General features: G+C 40.1%; 2 protein-coding genes across 5 annotated transcripts; both read right to left on the bottom strand.

The window, feature by feature from the left end:
* Window positions 1-741: 741 nt before the first annotated feature.
* On the bottom strand, window positions 742-3,769 carry LOC104436010 (glutathione S-transferase L3). Its single transcript, XM_010048749.3, has 10 exons — window positions 3,611-3,769; window positions 3,423-3,497; window positions 3,230-3,290; window positions 3,029-3,115; window positions 2,550-2,648; window positions 2,369-2,471; window positions 2,219-2,295; window positions 1,913-2,020; window positions 1,238-1,318; window positions 742-1,119 (listed from the first exon to the last, which is right to left on the bottom strand). The coding sequence occupies exons 1-10, from the start codon at window positions 3,619-3,621 to the stop codon at window positions 1,108-1,110; spliced, it is 714 nt and encodes a 237-aa protein (XP_010047051.1). The 5' UTR covers window positions 3,622-3,769; the 3' UTR covers window positions 742-1,107.
* A 7,217-nt stretch (window positions 3,770-10,986) lies between these two features.
* LOC120290879 (glutathione S-transferase L3-like) lies at window positions 10,987-21,314 on the bottom strand. Of its 4 annotated transcripts, none has more exons than XR_005548605.1 (10): window positions 21,065-21,312; window positions 20,879-20,953; window positions 20,670-20,730; window positions 20,471-20,557; window positions 20,038-20,136; window positions 19,851-19,952; window positions 19,701-19,777; window positions 19,409-19,516; window positions 18,730-18,810; window positions 18,372-18,607 (listed from the first exon to the last, which is right to left on the bottom strand). XR_005548605.1 is itself a non-coding variant. In XM_039307524.1 (10 exons), the coding sequence occupies exons 1-10, from the start codon at window positions 21,073-21,075 to the stop codon at window positions 18,596-18,598; spliced, it is 717 nt and encodes a 238-aa protein (XP_039163458.1). In that variant the 5' UTR covers window positions 21,076-21,314; the 3' UTR covers window positions 18,372-18,595. The 4 variants fall into 4 exon arrangements, 3 of the variants coding, with proteins under 3 accessions (XP_039163453.1, XP_039163456.1, XP_039163458.1); XM_039307524.1 differs by having other exon boundaries at window positions 19,847-19,952; window positions 21,065-21,314; XM_039307519.1 differs by lacking the exons at window positions 18,372-18,607; window positions 18,730-18,810; window positions 19,409-19,516 and adding exons at window positions 10,987-11,055; window positions 12,450-12,557 and having other exon boundaries at window positions 21,065-21,314.
* Window positions 21,315-21,857: the final 543 nt, after the last annotated feature.

The raw sequence follows: 21,857 nt of genomic DNA, 5'->3' as shown, positions 1-21,857 counted from the left end.
GCCACGTGTGTGGACTCTAAAGAAAAGCTAAAACCAAAAAGAATGAAATATAATCTCATTTAGAGGGCAATAATTATAGTTGCCCTAACCGCCGCTTCTCTCAGAAAAATGCCGCAACCCAAATTAGGCACTTATATCTTTCAGTACTTTTAACAGTTCTATTGTAACAACAGCTTCGTCTTCTTTTTTCTTCAACGATCAGCTTCTTCTAAGTCAATAAGCCTTAAGATGCGCAAACATCAGGAATAGCCAGGATATGAAGACAGACTGTAACACAAATGATTCGAAAATGAACTGTTTTATTTACGAAATTTCAAGTAATTTCCCAATAGCATTTTCAAGCTGTGAAGGGGGCACGCTGCATCTAGAGCTAGCCTTAGAGAAACATCAAAAGAAGGTATATCAACTATCAAGCCAATAACCACTGGGATTCGCCCCAGTGACCACCCTTCCAATGTGGAAGGGGGAGATGAAATTACATTCTCGTTACGGGGAAGGGGTGGGGACGCGTAGTTTCAGGAATGGGTTTCGACGCCCGCAAGAGCAGGGCAAAAAAGTTCTGCTTCCTTCACACATAGGCTAGTGTCACGGCCAATCGATTGGGATCGTGATCACGCGGTGACTCGAGCTATTTTGGATCACCCAAACCAAGCCTTGCTTGATCCAACACTCACTCGCTCGCTTACCCAAAGTTTTAGTCGGATCGTAGTAGAGAGAGAAAGTTTCTAGAGAGAGGGGCTCTGGAAAGAAAAGAGCTTTGTATTGCTCAAATAGTTGGATGGTTACAAATGAGGGAGAGGGCGCCCTTCTTATACTCAAGGTCTTCGGATTACATCCGTTAATCTAGAATTTAACCGACGGATGAGATCGCACCGCCTCAACTACCGACATAAATGCTAACTACTAGCTACCGACATAAATAAAGATAGTCTTTTGGAATCAGGCAAAATGACGGTGTCACCCGCCCTTGGAAACTTCGGGGAGAAGACTTGATGGGAATCCGAGTGAAAGCAGGAGGTCCTCCACGGATGAGTCACGGCCGTCCCTTGGGAACCTCTTGGATCGGTCTTCTTTCGGGCCGTGACACTAGCGTGGTCGTGACTCCATTTACTGCTGAGCCTGCATTTGAATAAAAAACTGATTAGCGACTAGAAACAATCTCACTGGAGCTGAGAGAGAAAAGAAAGTTGTCAGAAAAATTCATGACATGAAATTGAATCTGGGTAAGAAGCATTACAGTGAAGCGCTTATTGTAGAATTCAACAAGTTCTTTAGGATCAGTCTTTGTCTGCTTGTAAGCATCGATCTTGTTCATTTCCTGCATGGGATGATCAGTCTTTGTCAATGCATAATATTCTTTTGAGCAAGATGAAATTGAGCAGAGTTGCTTAATCTGCATCTAGTAACAATATGACCTTCATTGTCCAAGTAGGATAAGCACACTAGATTCCAGTGTTGTCTGTAAAACTAATTGGTCTCTAAAGGAAACTTATTCATGTTTCCCTCTCAAAAGAGGATGCATTTACATAGAAAATATAATCCCCACAACCAGTGATTGATTTGGAGGTCAGTGGAGAATGAAGACTCTCATTCTATACATGGCTCTACAAGAAAGCTATCTAGATTATTAATGAAAATCCCACTAAGCATGTTTGATGACTTCAAATAACGATTGGCTCACTGTACGTTATATCTCCCCTGAGACATGCTCCCATGCTACAATGGTTCAACAAGGCCAAAGTTTAGCTCTAGACACTATCCTGAAACTATTATCACTAATTCACCATTTTACTCAGAATCAATCTTGAAATTTAGCTTTCCGTTGTCAATGGGAAGAAAGAATTTCTGTCCAAAATGGAAAAGAAATGAAACTCAAACAAGCATTGGCCAGAGAAAAGATTCCTTCCCATACCTCAATCCATGCTGCTAGCTTAGGTCTGCCAGCAGTGATGTCATACTTAAATGCTTCAGATAAGAAGATTTGGAATCTTTCAACAAATGGGATGTAGGCAATATCCACCTGAAATCACAAAATTAGACCCTAAATAATAGTCAACCACAAAAAGAATTACATCTTGATAGCCACATATCAGGCCAAATTTCTTTTTCCAAGATTGGTTTGCACATCATATGAAGTGCATGGATCTCTTGTTTAACCCATCTAGAAAAGGAAAACCAAGTGAAGAGCCCCTTATCAAATGCGAGAATGCCAACATACCCCACTGAATTGGCCGAGAAAGAATGGTCCATCCTCAAATTTGCCAAGAGCACTCTCCAAATGATCGAAAGCAGGACCTTATGCAGAAGATGAAGTTAAATAATGGCAACGGAGATACCTCTCATCAAAGAAAGTGCTTAGAGGACTTACCACATTCTTTTGGTCCTTCTCCCTTGAATGAAGTGAAGACTATCTTGATGAATTCATCAATATAAGACCACAGTTCTTTACCAAACTTCTTCTTCTCAGGATCCTAAGTTACAAAGGGCAGCCAATTAGTCATGTTGTTATGTGCAAGAAAAGAAATGCAAATTTGCTATCCAGTGCTCACCTCAGGGAAAAGAGAAGGCCCTTCAAAGTTGCTGTCCACGTATTTGACAAGGTCTAGGCTCTCTCCAATGATTTTCCCGTTGTGCTCCAATGCTGGGACCTAAGAGTAAGTTACAGCAGTAGAAAAGCAAAATGTACCCATCAAATCGATAATGGCTAAAACTTATCCTTTTCATTTTATAGGTCAAAAAGGCCAATTTAGTTCCTATAAACTAAACTCAGCTACCCTTAAAAGTCAAAACTTCCGACAATAAAAATCACAATTGAGCCACGCTTGGTTTTGGAATACATGAAAACTAGTGAAACAAGGAGCCGATCTTTAAAATCCAGAATCCAGCGGCAATCGGTTGGAATCCTAAATTACTCCAATTTGGGCTTTGACAATCAGTGTCCAGCGGACAATCTGGGCTGCTAACTTGAAACGCACAGAAAGAATTAAAACAGCCAGCGGCAGGCAAAGACAAGCAAAAGAAGAATCACCTTATTCATGGGGTAGACTTTCTCCTTGTACCAAGCAGGCCTGTCCTGAAGATTGAGTGGAACTAATTTAATCTTGTCCTGCAGTCCCTGCATCTCGGAAATACAATCCCATTTCAGAAACTAATCACGGACCCAATCAAAAAGACCTCAAGGACGGTTGAGTTTTGTCAAATTTCACACGATCACAGATAATGAACTCACCTTATAGTTCCTCGTGATCCAGACGCGCTGAGCAAATGGGCATGTGTAACAGGTGTACAACCTTCAGACAATTCGGAGAATACAAACGAAATCAGACAATGCGACAATCAGAAATCACACTGAATCCACTCGAACGACGCTCAAGGACCCAAAAAAAAAAAAGAAAAGAAAAGAAAAGAAGAGAGAATCGAACTTCGTTGTTCCATCGAAAAGAGGAGGTTGCTCGGCGCTGGAGTTCAACGGAGGAGGCAAGTTCTCTACCGCGGCGCTGCGACAGAATCGAAACGAAAGAGCAAGCAAGGGATCGTAAAAAAAATAGAAACAATGACTCGAATTTCGCAGGAAAGAGAGCGAAAGCGCAAGATCGCGAGAGATCCTTACGGAGAAGCCATCAGAGTACGGAGTTCCTGCAGAGGAAGTCTGCGAGATGCCTATGTTCGTGTGGGTCGGTGTCGGTGTCGGTGTCGATGTGAAGGAGAATGGCCTCCAATCACGAAGCTATTTAAGAGGGAGGAAGCATGGGGACAGGATGAGGAGCGATGTCGCGAGCAGTGACGAAACGGTGAGTGATGACGTCATCGTTTCCGTCAGATCTGTATGTTCCCGTGAAGTGCTAGCCGGTGCATCCGAGATGGATATGTCCGGAAGTATGGCCTTGCCAAATGGGTGACGATGGCTTATCCTAGAAAGTCATCGGATGACAAAATGAAGTCATAAGTTGGAATTATTAAAGGCTGGATACATCTTTGACAATTCAAGATCTGAAAGTGTTAGGGTACTTTTATTTCAACAAAAAACTCAATAATAAGGAAAATGTTTTTTAGTAAAGTATTTTATAGTAATATGATTAATTTTCCTTTATTTACTAATATATGATCGAAAACATATTATGATATTTGGATCCCATTGAAAAATTCAATCTCATGACTTTAAAAAAATTCAAATTTTTTAATGTTTTTCTTCTTTTTTTCATTTTCTTTTTCCCTTTCCTTCACTGCGACTAGCCAACAATGGTCATAGGCAAACTTGAGCTCACCAAGATCGAGCGGGCCTCGAGCTCGCCTAGATCTAGGCAAGCTATGAGCTCGTTGGCCTTAGCTAAGCCATGAGCTCACTAGCATTTGCAAGCCCCAAGCTTAGCAACGTAGGCAAGCTTGAGGCTTAGCCGAGCTCGAGCTCGCCTAGATCAGCCGAGCCTCAAGCTTGTTGGCTCACGTCATGGCCGATCACCAAGGCACGCCATTGGCGAAGGAAGAATGAGAAAGGAAAAAAAGAAAAAAAATCAAAAAATTGTTAAATATAAAAAAGTAATTAAACATTCATATTTTTTTTTTATAAACTTTTGATTAATCTAAGACCCTACCTAATAGCTAATACTAGGAATACATTTTGAAAACGTTTTCCAGTTTTTTTAAAAATGAAATTTTTTTCCTGAATTTAAGCTTTGTAGGAAAATAAACATTTTCTAGCTATTAGAAAAACATTTTTCATTAACTTATTTTTCTAAGCGAATCAAAGGCCTCAAATAAGGAAAATAATTTTCTGAAATTTTGTTTTTAAGTGAAACTAACAAAATCTTAGGCTATGTTCATTTGTTAGGATAAAAATCATGATAAGATCAAATTTATCTTATTTTATGTTTGATTCTTATCTAAAATTGAATAACGTTGGATATAAATGGTTATAATCTAGATTAAAATATCCCATCATGAAGGTGTGATAGAGATAATAAGATTTTTTTTTTATATCTGTGATATAAATGGAAAAATTGCTTTTGTTGACCTTTTGAAAAAGAGACAAAGAAAAGTCTCTTTCAGTCTAGTCTCCGCCCCTCCTTCCCCCTTTTTGTTGACTATTGACCTTTTTAAAAATAAAACCTCCCTCCCTTCGTCCGTATGCGAGCAGTTTTATATGCGAAGGACTAAGGCCTTTATAGATTTTTTTTTTTTTTTTTTTTGGCCCGAGGAATCCGCGCACCGTCTGCAACACGGATAGCCCAAAAGGCCCAGGGTAACGAGAGGTATAGTCACCACACACGTGTCACCGGGTAAGTCACCATGTGACGCTCGAGAATCGAACGCCTCCCCTTGCGTTAGGGGGAGAAGCTCACCGCCAGCAGCACCAGTGGTGAATATTTTATTTCTTTTTGAGTTAATACCCTAAAAAACCCTAAACTGGTACATCTGTGATAAATTTACCCTAAACTAATTTTTTGATTACCAAAAACCCCTAAACTTGTATACTTGTGACAAATTTACCCCATGTTAGTTTCCGTTAAATTTTACTTTCAAATTATTAAGTTGAATGGCATATAACAGTTGACTAGTATATATTAGTTTGAGATTTTACTCCCCGTTTGTCATAGTTTACAATTTTTGTGATTTGTTTGTAGTATTGATTTGTTTGTCACAAATGTACCAGCTTGGAGTTTTTGGCGGTTAAATAAATTAGTTTGGGGTAATTTTGTCATAAATGTACCAATTTAGAGGTAAATTTATCATAAATGTACCAGTTTTGGGTTTTTTATGGTCAAAAAAATAATTTTGGGTAAATTTTTCACAAGTGTACAAGTTTGGGGGTTTTCAATGTATTAACCATTTCTTTTTTTAGATTCACACTTCCATGCACGAAGATCCCCTTTGCTTGCCTATAACCTCATGCAATATTTCTTTTTATTTTCAACATCTCTTCTAGCCTTGTTCGATTTCCTTTGTATCTTTCCACGTTGGACTATGCCCAAAAAAAAAAAAAATGAATATTCTCCACCGATTTTTATCACATATTACCAAAAGTTCAAGATTGTAATAGAATTTTCCCAAATTCCAAATCTTGCAAAAACGAACTCATAATATCTCACTGTCACATTTGCAATTTCCGAGGATATATGAATAGATTGCATGAATATACTATAAATCCTCGCCATATCACCAAAAAATATCCAATTGCCAATTCTTATAAGTTAATTTTTGGTTATCAGAAAATAATGGGCTCCGAACCATCAAGTCAAATCCATCCAGCAAATGCAATAATAATAATGAATAAATGCACCTAAAATTATATGCTATGCAATTAATATATATATATATATATATATATATATATTGTAAGGCTTGAAAATAAATCCATAATTCTCTATGCAATAAAATTTAGGTGTCAACAATGGCTCTTTGAGACCCTTGTTCGCTCACTACTTTGATAGTCCAATTGCAAATTACTAGAGCTCCCCCGGACTTTCAACCTTATTGTAGTAACTTTTCCCCAAGGATATGCTCTTGATCTGACTCTTCAGGGAGTAGAGGATGCTCTTTTTGTTTTAGAGGATAACAACTTTTTGCCACCATGTGCCAAGGCAAATTCCTTGCTCAAAGTTATTTAAGCTTCTTTTAGGTAACTAGGTGATAACTATGAGAAGCTCCACCAAAATGTTACATCTATCTTGTCTTTAGAGTTCAAATCCACCAAGAAGAAGGATGGCGGTGTCTTTATTAAATTCGATCATTCAAAGTAAAGGAATAAAACCCTTCTTCCTCTATCTTTTGTACCATTTTAATGATGCACTCATACATTTCGAAAGAAGATAGTGAAGCAAAAAGGCTCGAAATACTCTTTCAACCTTGAGCGGCATCCTCTTGTCTATCTTAAAGATCCTCATGCAGGTCATTGCTTTTGGAATCTATACTACCAGAGCAAATTCTAGCCAGCCCCTCCAGAAGAAAAGGATTACAAGCGTTCAAAGGAAAAGAAGAAAAAAATCTCGCTCATCTAAGCAATAATTTTTCCAAAAATGGGAAGATGTTGACACTACCATCGGCTCCCTTGGAGAAGAAGGTGGTAAGTACTGATATTTGGTATCTTACTCAACACCCAAATACTATATTCCTCCACAGCCTTCTGCATTGCCATCCCCAAAACATAAACCCACTTCTTTGAAAGCAAAGCCACCTCCTTCTGAACCCATTTCTTCGTTTTACAAACCAAATTTCAAATGGGTAAGGAAAAATCCATCCTTACAAACAGAGTTAGCACAATTTTGTGAAGTCTGACCCGCCATCTTTAGGAACTATTGCAGTCTAATTGCCCTCATTATTCACCTCGTCTAGCTCTTCAAAATATCTATTTGTTCTAGCCTTCAGATTTCCTATTCTAGAGGATTACACTAGATCAACTGGAGATCAGTACATGTTGAAGGTGCTAAATCCCACCAAAGTAGATGAGCATGGAAGAACCGAGAAAATACTGGCCCTTATTTGACCTAATACAAAAATACAACTTACAGTGTTTAAGATAGGTCCCCGTGGAAAGGTTTGTGGTTAGTTCAAAGGTGGGGTCTCAATTTCATGGCCTAAAATTTCCATACAATTTGAATATCGAATGAATAATTTATTTAACCTCAAATCATGTGCACAATCATACCCCAGTACAAAATGCAAACTGCTACTTTTTCTAAGCACTCTTATACAGTTCTCAAGAGATTTTTGGAAGCACTAATGTAAATGTCCCAAACCAATCTGTGTGTTATTTTGGGATGAGCCTAAACTCAATAAATGAAAACTCTAGGTCTAAAATGGAGATCTACTCACCACTCGACCCTAGAACACATCATAGTAATAATCAACAAGTAATATCAAATATCATTTAGAGGATACCAATCATTCATTTATTTCAAGCCATTTAAGACATAATTCACACGACATATAAAACGACCATAATCACATGTGCCATAAAATAAATGTTTTGAGGTACATATAATTCCATAATCAAATGCACATGGATAAACATTGATGCGGTTGCAAGGGCAAGTGTTATTTCGAGTGATGTCGAGGGAAGCACGGATAAATCAGAGCGTACAAGGGATAGTGTCAATGGGTTATGTAAATGCGTGATATGAATACAAGCCCCACCAAAAAATTAAAGATGAACCACCAACAAAGGATAAAGAGCAAGATAGACGAAGTTCACTACCAAGGCTTAAAGAATGAATAAAGAACTTAAGAATAGACGAAACTCATCACGAGAGCCTAAAGAACAAACCACTAGCCTAGGACAAAGGTCTATTTGGCCCACCACCAAAAAGTAATTCACTTTCTAAGGATAAAGAAACTAGAAACTAGGATAGGAGTAATCCATTCTTCAAAGATATTCGCTCATAGAGGATATTCTCATATATTCATATACTCAAATTATCATCTTCTACATTGAAGATTACACCTCCACCTCTAAAGAAACTAAACAAAAGAGGAGTCTTTTCAAGTTCCTTGAAACCGAACAGACTCTTGGGGAATTCACCTAATTGTGACTCTTAAAAGTAATGCCACAATAAAGACTCACAAAAAGCTGTGAATTAAGAGACCTAAAATGCATTGAAACCTAGTAGGACTCTCTAAATCGTACACCAATCTTGCAAGCTGAACTGTCGTCACAAAAGGTTATTAAACAACGATGAAGACTGACCTTAACACCGTTCGATTGTTTGGTAATCAAATAGTAGCCTTAGAATTGACAAAATGCTTTAAATTGCCAATGAGGTAATTGATTGATGCCCACGAAATTGATAACTATTTATTACCTCTCCACATAATTGACAACTTCAACTTGAATACAATTATTACGTTGTAGCCGAAATTGGTCTTTGCCAGCATAAATAAGGAGTGGGCTGGTTCGATCAATGAAAAACAAATCAAACTTGAGAGCTGATCCTTAGAGCATGATATTCCCGCATCAAACATACAAATCTCATGACACGCAATTACCACATAGTAGCTCACCGATATGCATAAATTTATCATCATTGGTTAGAACTTGTCTTGAATAATAAGACATCGTCGCCACTAATATATAGGTGACGAAAACATAACACCTTAACTAACAAGGCATCATCACTACTAATCAGCTCAAGAAATTTTCCTCTACTCGGAAAATGACGTCTTTATGCATTGGCTTTCGACCTTTTCTGTATTTATAGTAAGATATATTGATGTTGTTTTGTATCGTTTGTCCAATTCTGAATTATTGAATTGAATATTCAGAGTAACAGTAAATGCCACGGGTATGAAAGGGTTAGATTTATATATACCCAGCGAAGTCTGACAACATTCTTTAAGAAAGAAAAGCCAGAACAAAAACGGATGAACCATACTCTCATTTAGCGGGCAATACTTATAATTGTTCTAAGGACCGCTTCTCTCAGAAAAATGCCACAAACCAAATTAAACACTCATATCTCTCAGTACTTTTAACAGTTCTATTATAACAACAGCTTCGTCTTCTTTTTTCTTCAATGCACAGCTTCTTCTATCTAAGTCAATAAGCCTCAAGATGCGCAAACATGAGGAATAGCCAGCATAGTCTAGCAGCTTTGATGAGAGGAAGCCAGGGAAAAACCAGAGAAACATCAATATGAAGAAGGACCTTATCACAAAGTATTCGAAAATGCGAAATTTAATTACTACATAAATGAATTGTCTTGAGTAGTCTACTTCCCTTTGAACGATAATCCCTTTAAGGGTTGTAATTCATAAGGGATTTACTTGTCTATGTATCCTTCCATTCGATCTTTTAGGTCCTAACATCACCTCAATGGTTATGCTACGATGTCCTTAAAGCCTATATGCGATGGATAGACTCCTGCAACCACGACATATTTGCTACTTGACCACTCAGGAAATTGAAATAATAACATACGGGCTATATTTTTAGCTATTATCACTTAAGGGAATAGAATATATTTTCTAAGAAAAAATTGGGTTATTAATAGAGATCCTCTTATTGCTTGAGCAGATAAAACTCTATCCTAGGTTTGCGCTATTTCTATTCGTGCTTTCTCTTGTCTTTTGTATTCTTCTCTTTTTTTCTTCCTCTTTTTTTTTTCTCATTTTCTTTTTTCTTTTCCTCGGTATAATCCGAAATTCTTAATTCTGTTGTTTCTTATACATCCATTTTTTCAAAATGAATTTTATCATCCCGAAGATATCAAAAGAAAAAAAGGGTTTGCCTATTCTGTCCAAAAAAAGAGAAGCAATACATGGAGTAACTCCCAATATAGCAGTAAAAGCAAGACGTGTAGGCGGATCAACTCATCAAGTTCCCATTGAAATAGGATCCACACAAGGAAAAGCACTTGCCATTCGTTGGTTATTAGGAGCATCCTGAAAACGTCCAGGGTCAAAATATGGCTTTCAAATTAAGTTCCAAATTAGAGGATGCTGCCAAACGGAGTGGCGATGCCATACACAAAAGGAAGAGACTGATAGAATGACAGAAGAAATGGTTCAATCCTCTTATTTTTATTTCTCGAACCAAGAGAGCCGTGAATCGGGATCCTAATTTATATAGATACAAATGGTCCAATGGGAGCAAGAATTTCCAAGAACATTTGGAACATTTCATTTCTAAGCAAAAGAGCCGTTTTCAAGTAGTCTTTGATCGATTACATAATTAATACCCCGATAGTATTTTCAAGCTGTAAAAGAGGCACTGCTGCATCTAAAGCAGATACACAACACAACTAGTCTCAAGGATACATTGAAAGAAGGTATATCAACTATCAAGCCGTTCACCTCTTTCATTACTCCCCTTATTCCTTTCATACATAGCCTGGCATGGTCATGACTCCAATTACTGCTAAGCCTGCATTTGAAGAAAAAACTGATTACCGAATAGAAACAAACTCACTGGCGCTGAGAGAGGAAAGAAAGTTGTTCAGAAAAATTCGTGACATGAGTTTGAGTCTGGGTTGGAAGCATTACTGTGAAGCGCTTCTTGTAGTGTTCAACAAGTTCTATAGGATCAGTCTTTGTCTGCTTGTAAGCGTCGATCTTGTTCATTTCCTGCATGGGACGATGTAAGAGGATATATCAATGCATTATATGGTTTTGAGCAAGGATGAAATTGAGAAGAGCTGCTGAGTCTGCAACTAGTAACAATATGACCTTTCATTGTCCAAGTAGTATAAGCACACTAGATCCCAAGGTTGTTTGTAGAATTTTTTTTTGGTGAAAGGTAATTGTATTAAGCTGAGCCAATATGTACAAGCAAAAGGCACCAAAGCTTACACTCAAAATGAACAAGGCATACTGAGTGGAAGGGTACCGAAAGAAGAAAAACAGAAGCCTACAAGGCAGAAGAGCAAGAAGGCACGGTCACACAACGACGGTCACAACCAACAGTAGGACCAATACAAAAGAAGGCGACCAGCCAGCCAAACAGAGGCAACCGAAGCCCAAAACCCGGGATTAAAGAACCCCGTCCACAAGCTGCAATGAGAGATTCCACGGTAGCAACAACACACAGCAACGGCGCACCTAGCACAAAAAACCGGATAGCACAAATGCTAAGGAAGTACAGAGGAGGAATAGAAAATACAAGGGTCAATCCCCCATGTGCGTTGAAGCCTCCTATTTCTTGGATTGTCTTCAACATTAGTGAAAGTCAGCGCCTTATCCTTAACCACTTTAATCAAGTGATTCTTCAGAGCTAGAACCGTGAAGGTGTAATTTCTAAACATAATCTCATTCCTGTATTTCCAAATAAGGTGGCAGAGAGCTCCAAAGGAAAACCGGGTGATGGAGTGATAGAAATCCTTACCGGGAAGGAATTTCAGAGCCTAGCTAAGGTTGTCAGCCCAAGTCCTGTTACGCCAAGGGAGGTTACATCTAGCCGCCCACAGGAATGCTAACCTGGCTGTAGTGCTACATCCAAAAAACAAATGATCAATAGAATCTGGCGTCGACTTGCAAAAGGCACACACCGCATCCGCAATCCTGCCATGTTGTCTGTAGAATTAATGTCTCTAAAGGTAACTTATTCGTGTTTTCCTCTCAAGAGAGGATGCATTTAAAATATGATCCCCACAACCAGTGAATGATTTGAAGGTTGGTGGAGAATGAGGACTCTCTAATTCTATATATGGCTCTACAAGAAAACGATGAAGACTATTAATGAAAATCCCACTAAGCATGTTTGATGACTTCAAATAACGATTGCCTCACTGCAGGTTATAATCTCCCCAGAGACATGCTCCCACACTACAATGGTTCAACAAGGCCAAAGTTTAGCTTTAGACACTCTCCTGAAACTACTATAACTAATTCACCATTTTACTCAGAATCAATCTTGAAATTTAGCTTTCTGTTGATCATTGGAAGAAAGAATTTGTGTCCAAAATGGAAAAGAAATTAAACTTAAAACAAGCACTGGCCAGAGAAAAGATTCCTTCCCATACCTCAATCCATGCTGCTAGCTTAGGTCTGCCAGCAGTGATGTCATACTTAAATGCTTCAGGTAAGAAGATTTGGAATCTTTCAACAAATGTGATGTAGGCAATGTCCACCTGAAATCACAATATTAGACCCTAAATAATAGACAAGCCCAAAAAGAATTACATCTTGATAGCCACATATCAGGCAAAATTTCTTTTTCCAAGATTGGTTTGCACATCATATGAATTGCGTGGATCAACGGATTTCTTGTTTAACCTATCAAGAGAAAGAAGAACCGCTGAAGAGCCCCTTATCAAATGCGAGAATGCCAACATAGCCCACTGAATTGACCGAGAAAGAATGGTCCATCCTCAAATTTGCCAAGACCACTCTCCAAATGATCGAAAGCAGGACCTGACACAGAAGATGAAGTTCAATAATGGTAATGGAGACACCTATCATCAAAGAAAGCGCTCGGAGTACTTACCACATTCTTTTGGTCCTTCTCCCTTGAATGAAGTGTAGACTATCTTCATGATTCATCAACATAAGACCACAGTTCTTCACCAAACTTCTTCTTTTCAGGATCCTAGCAACAACGAGAGGCCACTTAGTTATGTTGTTACGTGCAAGCCGCAGAAAAAAGAAATGCACATTTGCTATCCAGTGCTCACATCAGGGAAAAGAGAAGGCCCTTCAAAGTTGCTGTCCACGTTTTTTTTTTTTTTGGTCAAAATAGAAGTGACTATTACTTAATTAAGAGAAGTCTTACAAACCACAGAAGGGGAAAGATCTGCACATAATATATTCCATAGGGGGAGAGGGGGGGAAGACACCCAATTACGTGGGAGGGTGTTTTGTCGATGGTGTCGAGCAATCCAATCCGCTGCTGCATTGGTTTCTCGTGGGCTATAAATCACCGTGAAGGCATTGTCCCGCTGAAGCCCATGCTTACACCTGTGAACAATTTCTTTAAGGTCCCATGTATGTGCGGCCCGGCCCATGACCATTTCTCTTTGCAGCAGCATCGCTTTCTATGAAGTAGCTTCCAGTTGGACTTCCAAGATCTCGCACGTGGTTCGGCTTGAGTTTGTGCAGAAACGAAATCCCGTGAAGAATTGCTTGAGCTTTCGCTTCAGCTGCCGAGGAAACCCTAGCTGTTGCCGCGAAGCCGTCGAGCACCCTACCAGCTGCATCTCGTGCTATACCGGCGACAGAGCAGAGGAAATCTCCGGGTCTCCACGACGCATCTACATTCAACTTCAGGTTTTGCCCTTCCGGAGGCCTCCAATGTGCGGGTGAGTTTTGATTGAGATCTTGCTCGCCTTTTGTCGATCTACCCGTGCTGAGCGTGTACTGTTGTTCCTTTGCTATTAATAGCAGATCTGCTGGTTGGGGTTCCTTTGCTCGGAAGATCCGGTTGTTTCTCGCCTTCCAGATGTTCCACAGGATCAGACTAATGAGTTCACGAGCGGGTAAGTTCTGATCTCTTCGGAAAGCTGTTAGAAGCCACTGATCCGTGCGATTGATGCTGTTGTTTGGCCTGATCTGCTCAAAAACCGGGTCTTGCCATACTCGCTTTGTCCATTTACAAAGAAACAGCAAGTGCTCTGTAGTTTCCATACTCGAACCGCACACCGGGCATTGTGGGTCGCTTACAATTTTCTTCTATATAGGTTTTCCTTCGTCGGGAGGGCGTTTTGGCATAGGCTCCGGATGAAGAAGCGAACCTTGGAGGCACATCAAGACTCCAAATTTGTGTCCACAAGGTTCGTGGCGGTTGAAAGGAACATGATGGCCGGTTACGATCTGTGTGGCTAGTGATTTTCTTGCTTCATTATATCCGCTCTTGACAGAATATTGTCGAACCACCGCCCGTCCATATTAGTGTGTCTTGCATTGGTTGCTTTGATGTAGGGAATTGCTACAATTTCATTTGCAATTTTTTCTTCATAATGATTGTCAATTAGTTGCTTTTTCCATTCTCTCGGATTCGGATTGATCGCCCGGACACAAGTTTAGGCTCTGTGTGGTTTGCTGTTCCACCTATTGTGCCTTGTGATAACCACCTGTCTTCTCTTATGCGAATTGATTTCCCATCCCCTACTGACCATTTAACATTGCTTTTGATGGTATCTCTGCTAAGCATTAAGCTACGCCAGCCCCATGATGGTCGATTGCCCTTGGACGCGTTCCATAGATCTCCATGAGGGAAATAAATCCCTTTAATCATTTTGCACCATAGATCTGAAGGAGAGGAAACTAGACGCCAGGCCTATTTACCTAGCATGGCTCGATTGAAGGTAATCAAATCCTTAAAGCCCATGCCGCCTACATCTTTTCTAGTTTTTAACATTTCCCAGTTTTTCCAATGCAGGCCTCTTTTCGCATCACCGTTCTGCCACCAAAAAGACGCAATCCGTTGCTCTATAGCTCGGCAAATCGAAACAGGCAGCTGAAATATGGACATGGCATAGGTAGGTAGGGATTGCACCACACTCTTTATTAGCACTTCCTTACCAGCCTTTGTAAGCATTTTTTCTTTCCATCCCGCTAACTTGGAGTTTACTCTATCCAGGATCCACGAAAACATCGATTTTTTGGATTGTCCCCACTCAGTAGGTATGCCCAAGTATTGACCTGTTTTCTTTAGTATAGGGACTCACAATTGTGTGGCCAGGTTGTGTGTCAATTTATGGGCAATGTCCACTAAAATAAACCCCTGATTTATTCAAATTTACTGATTGTCCCGTTGCATAGCAGTATTGGGTTAATATGAGGGCAAGGTTCTGGCATTCTGTAAGAGTCCCATCTAGAAACATATAACATCATCGGCAAACATCAAATGTGAAAGCTGAGGGCAATGTTTATTTACCCGTATTCCTTTGAGTGTACCTTCGCTAATGCTTTCTTCAACATCCGAGTTAAGACATTGGATATCGGGATGAAGATATAGGGTGAGAGGGGATCGCCTTGTCTGAGACCCCTCGATGGATGGAAGAAAGAGGTTGGTTCACCATTGATCTTTAAGCTGAAAGTAACTGTTGTTATGCATTGCATAATTAGGGAGACCCATTTGGCATCGAATCCCATATGCAGCATTAGATCCCTCACGAAGTCCCATTCTATGCGGTCATATGCTTTCTGCATATCAAGCTTTACAATTGCCTGATGTTTTGTCTTCCTTTTGGTTATTCGCAGCTGATGCAGAATTTCTGGACAATAAAGATGTTGTCTCAGTATTTGCCGCCTCGAGACGAAGGCTCCTGCTCCGGTTCAATGATAAGTGGCAACCATTTTTTGAGTCTCGTTTGCTAATATTTTGGAAATAATTTTGTAGCTGAAGTTACACGGGATGGGCCTGTATTGACTAATTGTCTCGGGCCTTTTACTTTCGGGATCAACACAATATGTGTCTGGTTTAGCTTGTGGTCAAGCACCCCTGTTTGAAAGAACTCCAGTACAAGTTGCAGCAGGTCAGTTTTTATAGTTGCCCATGATTTTTGATAGAAGGCTCCATTGAATCCATCTGGTCCTGGAGCCTTGAGAGCTCCCAATTGGAACACTGCTTCCTTGATTTCTTCCAATAGTGGTATTGCCACCAGATCTGCATTCATCCTCTCTGTGATTGGTGATGGGCATTGTTCTAAGATCGGTTGGTAGTGTCTTTGTCCCTCAGAGCTATACAGGTTTTCATAGAAAGCTATAATATGTTGTTTTATTGTTGCCGGCTCCCTGCACCATCGATTTTCCTCTAATTGCAACATTGTAATACGATTTTGGTGTCGCCTTTGGATTGTCGTGGCATGGAAAAAACTGGTGTTTTGGTCTCCCCAATGTAGCCATTTGATACGTGACCTCATCCCCCAGAATTGTTCTTCCTGTCTTCTCAATGCTGCTATTTGGCTAATAATATTCTGCACTTTCTGTCTACTTGTGTGCTGAGCTTTTTGATTAGTGATATCTTGTAAAGCTTGGTTAAGCTCTTTGATCTGAGAATAAGCATTTGAAAACTTTTCTTTGCTCCACTTCGTTAATTCTTTCGATGTTCTCCCTAATTTTTCTGCAAAGATGTGCTGTGGAGTTGAAGTATCTTCCCAGACTTGCCTAATAACTTCCTGAAATTCTGCATGATCCATCCAGAAGGTTTCCAATTTGAACTGTTTTTTCCTTTTGTGTACTAGAGGATACAGGCGAAGGATGAGGGGACCGTGGTCTGATCCTATAGCAGGGAGCGCCTGGACTTCTGCTTCATGAAAGGTAACCCTCCATTCCAGATTACATAGTACTCGATCGAGTCTCTTTTTTACCAGCTCATCTCCCTCCCTGTTATTAGCCCATGTAAAAGTGCATCCGTGGCTTTCTACATCCATCAGGGATAAGTCATTAATCATATTTCTGAAAGCTACGATTCTTCGATTGTCTGCCTCCTTTTTCCCAATTTTCTCCCATATATATAGAATCTCATTGAAATCTCCCATGCAGATCCAGGGAATGGAGCCTGAAGGTTTGAGGATTCCCAACTGTTGCCATAACTCCATCCTCTCTCCAAAGTCAGTAGATGCGTGGAGGAAGGTAATCTGCATTATCTTTTTACTTTCAGGATCTGTGCACTGTACATCAAGGAAGTGTTGTGAGCTGTTTTGCACCTTTAAGTTTAGTTCCTCATGCCACATAATTGCCAATCCCCCCGTTGTTCCTGTCGGATCCACTAGATAAAGTTGTTGAAACTGAAGCTTTTTGCAAATCTTTTCCACCCTGGTTGTTTTATTTTTCGTTTCCATAAGAAAAACTATGTTGGGCCTTTCACGAGCATTAATAGCTCTTAACTCTGGATTGTCGGGGTTACCCAGCCCCGACAATTCAACTCACAATTTTCATGGCTTTTGTGGTGGCTTATTAGGGCTAGCCACCAAAGCCCAATCATGTCCTTCTTGTATCAAATTCACCGGGGTCTCGAAGGTCTACATCATCCGGGATGAGGGATGATATCTCGGCATGCATTTCTGTTTTTTTGCCTTTTGAACTTTCATTGTCTTCTTGCTGCTTTTACCAACCTTTAATACTAATGGATTTTGAGTTCAATGCTCATTACCTGTTTTCCACGGTCTCCAACTTCTACTGCATTAGGAGCTTTTGCTGGGTTTATTGTCTGTGGTGAGCTGCTTTCTGATCTCTTTTTGCTGCAGACTACAAGTTGCATATCATTTGGCAACTCTTGCTCGGTGTAATTCTTCTCCCTCGGTTCTGTTGGTGGATCAGGTACAGTATCTTCCACTACAAACTCCTCTATTTTCCCGTAGAAAGCATCCCAATAAGGGCTGTGGTCGCTGGTTTCTGCCTTCAACCATGGTCCATATGACCCTTTTTTGTTCAATGCCCAGGGTGATGTTGCATATGGAAATTCGAGGTAGTCAGTGGCATAGTGTCCTATCCTTCCGCATGAGAAGCAGTAGTGGGGGAGCCGCTCATATTTAAACTCCACCCAGAGACATTTATTGCCTATATCTAGAACAGCTCCCGCTTTCAACGGTAATGTTAAGTCGATCTCAACTCTTACTCTGCCTCCTTTGTTCTGAGCATGATTTATTGAGTCGAGTTGAACTTCAATAACCTTTCCCAACCTTTTCCCCAGGTCATTGAATACTTTCTCTATTCTCCAGCCAGGGGGGACTCCTCCGATGCGAATCCAGAAGGCAGCCTTTGAGAATTAAGATTTTTGGGTGGACTCGGTCCCATGGTTTTGATCTCCTCACATCGAGGAGGTTTTCCATGTAAAAACCGTCTTGTGTTTGTGTGCTTGATATTTATTTTACTCTACTATATCAATTCCTATTAGGTTTACACAAGAGGGGAGATTATTTTATTCCACTGCGTTAATTTGATATTATTTGAATTGTTACTGTTTTCCCATCAAAAAGAAACATCAATAAGAAGATAGACTGTAATGCAAAGGAGTCGTAAATGATCTGTTTTATTTGTGAAATTTCAAGTACTATCCCTATTACATTTCCAAGCTGTAAAAGAAGCATCGCTGCATCTAGAGCGGAGACACAACACAACTAGCCTTAGAGAAACATCAAAATAAGGTATAACAATTATCAAGCCATTCAACTCTTCTTACTCCCCTTATTACTTCATATATAGCCTAGCATGGTCATGACTCCATTTACTGCTGAGCCTGCATTTGAATTAAAAAAAACTGATTAGCGACTAGAAACAATCTCACTGGAGCTGAGAGAGAAAAGAAAGTTGTTCAGAAAAATTCATGACATGAAATTGAATCTGGGTAAGAAGCATTACAGTGAAGCGCTTCTTGTAGAATTCAACAAGTTCTTTAGGATCAGTCTTTGTCTGCTTGTAAGCATCGATCTTGTTCATTTCCTGCATGGGATGATGTGAGAGGAAACGTCAATGCATAATATTCTTTTGAGCAAGATGAAATTGAGCAGAGCTGCTTAATCTGCATCTAGTAACAATATGACCTTCGTTGTCCAAGTAGTATAAGCACACTAGATTCCAAGGTTCTGTAAGACTAATTGGTCTCTAAAGGTAACTTATTCATGTTTTCCTCTCATGAGAGGATGCGATTTACATAGAAAACGTAGTCACCACAACAGTGAACGATGTGGAGGTCGGTGGAGAATGAGGACTCTCTTATTCTATAGATGGTTCTACAAGAAAACTATGGAGACTATTAATGAAAATCCCACACAGCACGTTTGATGACTTTAGATAACAATTGCCTCTCCGCAGGTAATAATCTCTCCGGAGACATGCTTCCACGCTACAATGGTTCAACATGGCCAAAGGTTTGCTCTAGACACTATCCTGAAACTATTATCGCTGATTCACCATTTTACTCAGCATCAATCTTGGAATTTGGCTTTCTTTTGTTCGTGGGAAGAAAGAATTTTGTCCAAAATGGAACGGAAATGAACTTAAAACAAGCATTGGCCAGAGACTAGATTACTTCCCATACCTCAATCCATGCTGCTAGCTTAGGTCTGCCTGCAGTGATGTCATACTTAAATGCTTCAGATAAGAAGATCTGAATCTTTTCAACAAATGTGATGTAGGCAATGTCCACCTGAAATCACAAAATAGTCAAGCACAGAAAGAATTACATCTTGATAGCCACATATCAGGCCAAATTTCTTTTTCCAAGATTGGTTTGCACATCATATGAAGTGCATGGATCTCTTTGTTTAACCCATCTAGAAAAGGAAAACCAAGTGAAGAGCCCCTTATCAAATGCGAGAATGCCAACATACCCCACTGAATTGGCCGAGAAAGAATGGTCCATCCTCAAATTTGCCAAGAGCACTCTCCAAATGATCGAAAGCAGGACCTGACACAGAAGATGAAGTTCAATAATGGTAATGGAGATACCTATCATCAAAGAAAGTGCTCAGAGTACTTACCACATTCTTTGGTCCTTCTCCCTTGAATGAAGTGTAGACTATCTTTATGAATTCATCAACATAAGACCACAGTTCTTCAACAAACTTCTTCTTTTCAGGATCCTAGCAACAACAAGAGGCCACTCAGTTATGTTGTTATGTGCAAGCCGCAGAAAAAAGAAATACACATTTGCTATCCAGTGCTCACATCAGGGAAAAGAGAAGGCCCTTCAAAGTTGCTGTCCACGTATTTGATGAGGTCTAGGCTCTCTCCAATGATTTTCCCGTTGTGCTCCAATGCCGGGACCTAATCGTAAGTTACAGCGGTAGAAAAACAAAATGTACCCATCAAATCAATACTGGCTAAACATTATTCTTTTAATTTTAAAGGTGAAAAGGCCAATTTAGTTCCTATAAACTAAAATCAGCTACCCTTAAGAGTCTAAACTTTCTGAAATAAAAATCACAATTGAGCCAATCTTTAAAATCCGGAATCCAGCAGCAATCGCTTGGAATCCTAAATTAATCCAATTTGGGCTTTGACAATCAGTTTCAGCAAAAATCCGGGCTACTAACTTGAAACGCACAGCAAGAATTAAAACAGCCGGTGACAGGCTAAAGACAAGCGAAAGAAGAATCACCTTATTCACGGAGTAGACTTTTTCCTTGTACCAAGCAGGCCTGTCCTCAAGAATAAGAGGAACTAACTTAATCTTGTCCTGCAGTCCCTGATCTCGGAAACACAATCCCATTTCAGAAACTAATCACGAACCCAATCAAAATGAACTAAAGGACGCTTAATATTGTTAAATTTCACAAGATCACAGAGAATGAACTCACCTTATAGTTCCTCGCGATCCAGACACGCTGAGCAAATGGGCATGTATAACAGGTGTACAACCTTCAGACAATTCGGAGAATACAAACATAATCAGACGATACGACAATCTCTTGTTCAACGATTTAATCATTAATCGCACTGAATCGACTCGAACGACGGTCAACGACCAAAAAAAAAAAGAAAGAAAAGAATAAGAGAAGAATCGAACTTCGTCGTTCCATCGAAAAGAGGAGGTTGCTCGGCGCTGGAGTTCAACGAAGGAGGCAAGTTCTCTACCACGGCGCTGCAACAGAATCGAAACGAAAAACCAAGCAAGGGATCGTCAAAAATAGAAACAATGGCACGAATTTCGCAGGAAAGAGAACGAAAGCGCAAGATCGCGAGAGATCCTTACGGAGAAGCCATCAGAGTACGTAGTTCCTGCAGAGGAAGTCTGTGCGAGATGTCTATGTTCGTGCGGGTCGGTGTCGGTGTCAGTGTCGATGCTAATGTGAACGAGAATGGCCTCCAATCACGAAGCTACTTAAGAGGGAGGAGCGTGGGGCCGGGAGGAGGGCGCGGTGCCGCGGGCAGCGACGAAGCGGAGGTGGATAGGGAGAAAGCAAAATCGAACAAAATCTCTGTATGTTCCCGTAAAGTGCTGGCCAGTGCGTCCGAGATGGATATGTCCGGAAGTATGGCCTTGCTGAATGGGTGGCGATGGCTTATTCTAGAAAGTCATCGGATGAGAAAATGAAGTCCTAAGTTGGAATTATTAAAGGCTGGATACATCCTTGACAATTTTCCTTTATTTAGTAATATATGATCCAAAATATATTCTGATAGTTGGATCTCATTGAAAAACTTCAATCTCATAACTTTAAAAAAAATCGAATTTTTAATTTTTTTTCTTTTTTCTTTTCTTTCATTTTCTTTTTCCCTTACTTTGCTGCGACTAGCCAGTAATAGACATAGACAAGCTTGAGCTCACTAAGATTGGACAGGCCCCGAGCTTGCCTAGATCTAGCAAGCTACGAGCTCGTTGGCCTTGGCCGAGTCATGAGCTTGCTAGGATTTGGCAAGCCCCAAGCTCGGCGGCCTGGGCAAGCTCAGCTCACCTAAATTAGCCAAGCCTCAAGCCTCGAGCTTGTTGGCTCGCATCATGGCCGGTCGCCAAGGCACACCGTTGGTGGAGGAAGAAGTAGAAA

This window comes from Eucalyptus grandis, chromosome 1 (genome assembly GCF_016545825.1).
Source record: "Eucalyptus grandis isolate ANBG69807.140 chromosome 1, ASM1654582v1, whole genome shotgun sequence".
Taxonomy (NCBI): Eukaryota; Viridiplantae; Streptophyta; class Magnoliopsida; order Myrtales; family Myrtaceae; genus Eucalyptus; species Eucalyptus grandis.
Note: the sequence above shows the minus strand (reverse complement) of the source record. Positions and strands in the feature narration are given on the sequence as shown.